The 7,681-nt window shown below is 51.7% G+C and overlaps 1 protein-coding gene across 1 annotated transcript; it reads right to left on the bottom strand.

The window, feature by feature from the left end:
• Positions 1-12: 12 nt before the first annotated feature.
• KLHL21 (kelch-like family member 21) lies at positions 13-7,681 on the bottom strand (the record flags this gene model as incomplete). Its single annotated transcript, XM_009333529.1, has 4 exons — positions 13-2,319; positions 2,704-2,776; positions 5,693-6,098; positions 7,432-7,681. Coding segments are annotated over 4 exons (1,023 nt in total), but the record flags the coding sequence as incomplete, so codon positions are not given.

Raw genomic sequence — 7,681 nt, 5'->3', positions numbered from 1 at the left:
GGCTTGAAGTCACTGTCAAAGTTTCAGACGTGGAGAACCGCCCAGATTTCATGAGCGGCTTCCCCAAGTTCCACAGCTGAGGAACGTGGCGTAAAATGGCATTCAAGGCAAGACAGATCTTTTTAAAGCTGCGAAGACGCTGACGTGGAGATGAGTCTCTGACACTGCTCAATCCAAGGGCAAGCCAGAAGGCGTGCAATCGAGTATACGGGCTTTCCATCTCTGAATTAAGTTTAAATTCAATTTTTTCTCCTATTGGTTAAAAACAAAAGACGGAAAAAGCGAATGCATCCAGCCAACACTTCAGCCGTTGTCGTGCTTTACAGTTTTCTCGAAGGCGCGATGCTTGTTGCCGGGTGAGCCGTACCGCAGTTTCAGCTCTTCGCTTGTTCAAGAAACATTCCACGAGTAAACTGCACGCAGCTTCTCTTCAGCTAAGGTAGATAGAGGAAATGCAGCCCAAGCTAGCTAGGCCGCTTGGGTGAGTATAAAGGCAAATCTTACACAGGCCAAAAAAGCCAGCAAACCCCACACAAAAACAAGAAAAAAACCCCTAAAACAACTACCTTTCAATCCACAACACTCCGGCTAACTCCTACACCTTCACCAAAACACCTCAGCGGCATTTTCCAATTGCCCAAATCCCGAGAGCTCCTGCAAACCAGAGGTGCGACAGGCACGAGACCCCTCCAAAGGTCCGGTGGGTTCCTTCGCACAAGGTGACGCATTTAAAAGTAATTCTGCATCAAGGTATCTAAACACCACCAGCAATTCCGCAAGCCTGCGGCGAATCTCCTGAGGAAGCTGACCTCACCTTTCCAAGTAAGGTTGGTTTTGGTTTTTTTTTTTTTCTAAAATAGTACAATGTCGACTTAGCTCCTTTAAAACGGTGAAGAAATAAAAACTCGCCCTCACTGCACGGGGCCGATCTGCCCAGGCCAGCGTGCCGGCCGAGGGCTCAGCACAGGAGAACCAACAGCAAACAGCCCTTGCCACAAGCAGCAGCTTTTTCTGCCTAGTTCAGCCCCACGATCAACAAGCCCTGTCAAACTGGGAAGGGAGAACGGCTCCTCCCTGAGGGCAGCAGCGGCCAGCCCCAGGAGTTGCTCCTCGGGCCAGCTAAGAGGGGTACTCGCTTCTCCCCTTCCCCTTAAAGCGGGGCGCAGCTGGGATGATCAGAAATTAAAACCACCTAGTTGTGAGAATGCAATTAAAAGATAAATAAGGGCATTTCTTAGAAGGAAAAAGTGCTCTGCTAGGAAGGGTTGGAAAACAAATACCTGCAAAAGTTTAAATGCTGCAACTTAAAAAAACCCACCAAAATACAGGAAGAACTGAAGTTCAGACAAAGGGCAAGGTAAAGCTTCATAACCCAGCCTCGGCGAGATCCCTGCTGCAGGATGTCTGCTCCTTCTGAGGGCACGAACGGGAACCGAGGACCACAGCGACAGGGCAGGAAGGGCCATGTTCTCATATTAACCTCTCACCCCTAACAGACCCCCAGCTCTCGTAGGAAGGCCCTTCCCCCTCTAACCGCGCAGAGGAAGATGTGCACAGGAGGTCTGTCTTCCTCTGAGGCACAGAATAGAGGCGGGGGTCCAGACCACCGTCCTACCAGACAGACCCCTCCCGAAAAAGAAACGGAAGAAAGGAGTTTGGTGGCAAATGAAGCGTTACGGTGACGGAGCTCCCAGTGAAAGGCGTCTGACCAAAAGCCGTAAGCTGTGATGCTGCGGTGTCATTCAATGCGATTGCTTTCCTCAGAGTTCTCTTCTCGGGTCTCCTCTGCGGGCAGGGCAGCGCCTTCTCCCACCCCAGAGGAGGGCCGAGGGATGCCGCAGCGGAGGCCTCGCCGTCTGCCGGCTGCGGTTCCGCAACAGCACACCAAACATTCAGAGTTTTCACTCCCTCTACGATCAGTACGTTTTTGTTTCCAAGCACCCGTTTGCCTCTGCTTTCTCTCAAAGCAACACGGGTTCTGGATAATGAGCTTGCATCGAGCCAGGCGGACAGCGCTTTCCCCTGCTAACGAAGCTCGTTAAGGTTCTGGTTGTGAAGGTTTTGGTGCTGCCTGTTCAAGTTGATGGTGTTGTCCAGTGTGATGCCGTCGTCCTCCTGTGTGGTTTCCGGCATGAACTGCCGGAATATGCTGACGCTGCCATGCCAGAAGATGGGCTCGGGGAGTCGGCCTACCGCGCTCCACATTCGCGTCTCGGGGTCGTAGGCTTCCAGGACGTCCGAAAGTTCAAACGTGTTATCGTAGCCACCAGAGACGTAGAGCTTCCCGCCAAGCACGGCCACGCTCCCCCCGACGTGAACCTACAATTTAGAAATAAATACACACACCAATTAGAAAGGAGGGGTTTGCCCAGTTAGGTAGACGATAAAGGTGGCGGGTACTGTCCTGCAACTGCTCGCTTGGACAGTGTTCAGCGCCCACCGGCTGCTGACTCTGGCTCTGAACCAGCGCTGCCCAAGCACCGGGAGGAGACAGTTTTCTAGCTTTGCCCAGCTCTCGCGTGCCGGGCTGGCCACCCGGCTATGCAATCACAGTCCAGGATTTTTTCTTCTGGGTGACTGCGATACGCTTAAATGCACTCCGTGTGCAAGGGGTTATAATCTAAAGAGCACCTTGTTTTCCAAAGGTATATTAAGCCAATTTTTAACACTGAAAGGCATCCAGTTGGTCAGTAAGTGTCCTACCTGAAGCATGGCAGGGATTTTATCCCATTCATTCTTTGCTGGATTGTAAACATCCACTTCAGCCGAGTCGTCTCTGTGGGAGATAACAAAATTACTCTTCTGCATTCTAAAAACCTCCCACCTTGTGAAGCCCCCAGTTCAACAGCCTGAAACACCGCCGTGAGCCCTTCTGCTCCGATCCCACTACATGTATCAGAGACCAAAGGGTTCCTGTATGAAGGCACAGGTCTCAATGCTCACCCCAGCCTCCAGCGTGGGCTTCTCCTGCACCAGCAGTGATGTTCAACCCCAGAAAACGCCTGGACCTCTCTGCTGCACCCCTACACATGCAGCAGGCTGGCACAGACATTGTGCACGTGCCACATATTAGTGCAGGAGTGCTTCTCATTCTCAGTGCCAGTGACCTACATCCAAAGAGCCCAAATGCCCCTTCTGAGCTTCTCTACAGGCAAAGCAACATGCTCTATACTTCCTGGTGTATGCTGAGTTTTAGGACGCTGCCTAGGAGGGAAGGCAGACAACACGACTGGAGACAGAGCAAGCTGACAGCACGCACGGTTTTCCACCTCCCTAAGTTGGTCCCTCTACCTGACACGGCCGGGCGAGCTGCTCCAGACTGTGAGCCCCGCTCGGAGTCCAGCATGCAGCTACGCCGCTGCTGGGTCGGAAATCGCTGCGCAATCCCAAGGGCTTTCTCAAATCTAGTCTTTTTTTTTACATCTGGTGTGTTCACAGACTAACCTTCTGCAAGTCTGCATTTCACAGACCAATCTAGCTTTGGTGCCAAGTGCTTCAGGGTCTGGAAGAAAAATTACTGCTGTTCTGGAGAAGCTTAAACCCTCAAGCCCCTCAAAATAACGGCATCCCTACTGCTAGAGTTTTTTGCCAATGCCAAATTTAGATGGGCTGGAAGACTGAGAGAGAAGAGCTGGCGGAGGCAGCGTAATCCCCCAAGGCTTCTCTCACCCGCTCCACTCACGAGACAAGAGGGCGACAGTGACAGGTGAGGGACGTTTGTGACGCAGAAACGCGCGCCGCTGACACAAGAATGAGAAGAGGACAAGGTCAGGGCAGCCAGAGAAGTGCTGTCAGTCGCTCCAAGGCAGTCCTGTTATGGACTGATTCAAAAGGCTGCAAGGAATATTTTACTGCCTTTGTATCTATCGTGACATCGCACATTGCCATGCATTGTGCAGGTGACAAGGTATGGCTATCGATTGCTGACATGAATCTGAGCAGAGGAGGGAGTGAAAATAAACGAGAAATCTCACCTACAACAGCAGTGTCTGTTTAGCAAACCGTTACATCAGAAATCTGTCCGCTAAGCCTGCGGCGAAGCCGAGGTGCGTGCCATGGGACTTTCTGGTTACGCTCTGGACAAGCATTCCTAAAGTACCCATACGATACACACTCTAAAACCAGTTCCTTTAGTTTGAGTTACTTTTGTGATGTACCTGGAACTGAACTGATATCCACCTGAACGAAACATCTTTAACGCGGGCACATGTAAGAGAGCGCTCCAAGCCCCACGGAGCTGCACTAAGACCAACGTTTCTTCCTCAGAACTGCTCAGAACCAAGAGCTGGTACCCGCCTCGGGACACAGCGCCTGGGACTTCAGCGCTGCTGCCAAGCCATTTGTACCTGGAAGAACTGCTGCTGTTCATAACGCTTCCCGTAACTAACAGCAGCAGGTGAGTCAAATACGTCCAAGTACAAAGCTGAAACCCCTGATGGACTGGAAGGGAAATGAGGGGCAAAGGCAGTTCCAGGCACTGGTGACAGTCAGGCCAGGACCTCCTCTCCCATCTTAGGGTTAGCTCTAAAAAGGATGCAGCTGAAGACCTAAGCCTCGCTGCTATGCTGTATTTATAGTTATAAAACTAGTCCCACTAGAGGGGATCATCACTCAGAAGCTTTAGTCTGAGCTATTAAAACTAACCAAAAAATGAGTTTGCGACTTTTATTCGTAACCTGTTCCTCTGTCCTCCAAAGATTATCTTACAGCTTTATACAGAGCAGCAGTCCACATGCAGCACGTGAAACGAGGGGAGAAAAACCTCACCCCGATAATCTCATTAACTCCTGCAGATGCATAAGTGATCAGAAATCCTGAAGTGTCAATCATCAGTATTTTAAAATGGGTAAGAAAAAGAAAAACCTATAGAATCGGCTTGTGACAAGTAGCTGAACAGCTAGAACACCCCTGCCAGTATTTACTGAAAACCAGGTGACTCAAACTGCTATCTGCAAACAACTTCCAGGAACCGAGACACTCGGCTCAACCCAAATGAATCATATCAGAGGTTTCTGCTTTATGCAAAGCCAAGAGGAAATTAAAAAAAGAAAAGTGTCTGGAGGCCATCACAGAAGTCTATGTTTGCTCAAAGTCAACACAACAAGATGAAATGCTTCAGCGCTAGCATGCCTTTCAGTTTATTTTTAATTAAGCGGATAACTGAAGTATTTGCACCACCAGGACAGCTTCAGATGGGTAATTAAGTCCCAATTTGGAAAGGCGCTTAAAAATAGCGACCAATCATTTCATCTTCAGTCCTCTTATCTCTGCTGAGATGGAGGATGTCCTCTCCTGCGCTACAGTTAAACGTTTTCTTGGAGCTGACTCGCTTATTTATAGCAACAAGGGGGGGTTGAACCAGAAGCCAAGAAAACCGAGAAGTCTAATTCCAAGCAGCGCTGCTGACTTCAGCCAGATTTATATACCTGGCTATTCCCCAGCTTGTGGGTTTAGATTCAGGTATTTGTACCCAATTTTAAGCGTAGTTCTTTGAGGTCTAACTACAACAGAAGTAAAGGAAGGAGGTGTGGCAGTTTACAGACCCACCTGCACCAGCAGAGGAAGCACTGCCGTGCTTTCCCAACACAGTGCTCTCCTACAACCACCCGCAAAATCCGCATGCCTTCCCGGGGAAACCCTGGGCTTGCCTCATGGGGGCTTGGGGAGGGAGGTCATCGTTCCCACTACTCACCTGATGAAGTACATGAGGCCGTTGAGAGTGACGGTCTTTGGGGCGAATGACCAGGGAGGCAGGTGGCCGCAGTTCACGAGGGACCAGAGGTCGCTGTCGGGGTCGTAGCACTGCATAACCATGGACTCTTTGCCAGCCAGGGAGCCTATGGCGAACAGCTTGCCACGGCATGAGGTGGTGGAGCAGTTGTCCATGGGGTACAGCATGGGCTGCAGAGCCTCCCAGCTGTCCACCGAGTGGTCGTAGCGCTCCGTGCTGTCGGAGGCGATCACGTACAGCAGCCCGTCCAGGACCGTGGAGCTGTGGTATTCTCTGGCTTTCAGCATGGGGGACACCTCCGTCCACTCGTTCACACTGGAATTGTACCTCCAGACGCAGTCGTACAGCCTCGACCCGTCCGATCCTCCTGCAGCACAGCACGCCACATTTCAAAGTGTGGTTTCGCAAAGGGAAGTACTATAGAGTAACGGAGGAGAGGGCTTGGCTCGGGACCGGGATCTTTGTTATGTCTTCCAGCTACACCTTCTTAATACACAGACTCACGTCTTGCTTCCCGGGGCCGTACATTATGAAAATATTTCAGTACTGAGGGACCACAGTAGCCTGCACTGAGAGGATTTTAATGGAAGTTTTGCACTTTCCCAGCAAGCCAGGAAGGATTTCTCCCATGTCATTCCTAGTCTGTACTCAGCCACAACTCAAAACAAGTCTCCCAGGTTTGACTGCCTCCACCCTTCCAAAGAACCATTTTCTCTCCCATTTTGCAACCCCTGCTCCATCGCTATCCAGAACCTGCTGTGACATAGCGGAGACTAAAACTCGCCAGTGCCTAGCTGCCAAGGCAGCATTACCGCCGGCAGCATGGAAACCCTCCAACTCTCCCTGCTGCCCGCGCTACGACGCTGACACTAAGCGGAACAACCGAAGATCCCCACCAGCAGCAGCCTCGCCGAAGCACGGGGCTCTCGGCAGTATCGGCCTCTGCCCTTAAAGCAGAGCCTTGTTTTCTGCTCGTGACTAGAGAATGAACCGTTTTCTGTTCACCTGCGTTTGACCTGACCTTCAAATCTTTGTCAGAGCGTCCTGCACACCCAGAGCAAGCTGTTCTGCAGCACCTGCTTTCCCAGGCCTTGGTTTGTTACAGCTGCCACAGGGCTGCCGCTCCAGCTACAGGGGTGTAGTTCAAAGGAGGCATCTACATAAAGATTAACAGCCAAATTTACACATCCATGTCACCTTGACAGAAGTAATTATAGCCCCAGCGGACTGAGAGGAGGCAGGATTCGTGCTGGGAAAGGTACCGTGACTCATAGGCGTTGGCTGGCTGAGGAACCCGGGGCTTTCTGACACGCCTCTGCCTCGAGCACGTGCTTGGCTTGTGATTCACGGGGCTCCGAACCCAAACACTTCTTCGCAGACAGAAATTCAAAACCCTCTCAAGTCACTCCCGTCCCCCAGAGTGAGCGGTTAGAAAGTTCTACCGGTACAAGATCTCTGACTTCTGCCCACGTGCTCAGGAGCATTAGTCATGACAAAATACTTCCCAGATTGAGACCAGCTGCTAAATCCAGCACCAACTCCAAGAGTCCCTATGCCTGTCTTCAGGCTGCAGTCATACTGAGCCTGAGCAGAGTTTCAAACTCTCTGCTACCCCAAGAAAAGCCAAGTCTCTCTGCTAGAACCCACATATTTTCAATGGAAATCTCAACACTGGTGCTTTTGTACCCCACACCCCTTACCGGTGACGTAGATGTCATTGCCCAGTGCGGCAACGCTGTAGCCCCCACCCAGGTGCTCAGGGAACTCGGCCAGGTAGCGCCAGTGGCCGGTGCGGGGGTTGTAGCAGTCGACAGTGACGAGCTCATCGCAGTCGCGGTCGCAGCCGCCGACGAGGACGAGGATCTCAGCCAGGCCAGTGGAGGGCCGGGGGCGCATGCGGGCACAGGGCCCCCGGTCATGGCGGTCGAGGCGGGCGGCCTGGAAGTCGCG

Source organism: Pygoscelis adeliae, unplaced genomic scaffold (assembly GCF_000699105.1).
Source record: "Pygoscelis adeliae isolate BGI_AS28 unplaced genomic scaffold, ASM69910v1 Scaffold370, whole genome shotgun sequence".
Classification (NCBI taxonomy): Eukaryota; Metazoa; Chordata; class Aves; order Sphenisciformes; family Spheniscidae; genus Pygoscelis; species Pygoscelis adeliae.
This window is presented reverse-complemented; position numbering and strand designations above follow the sequence as displayed.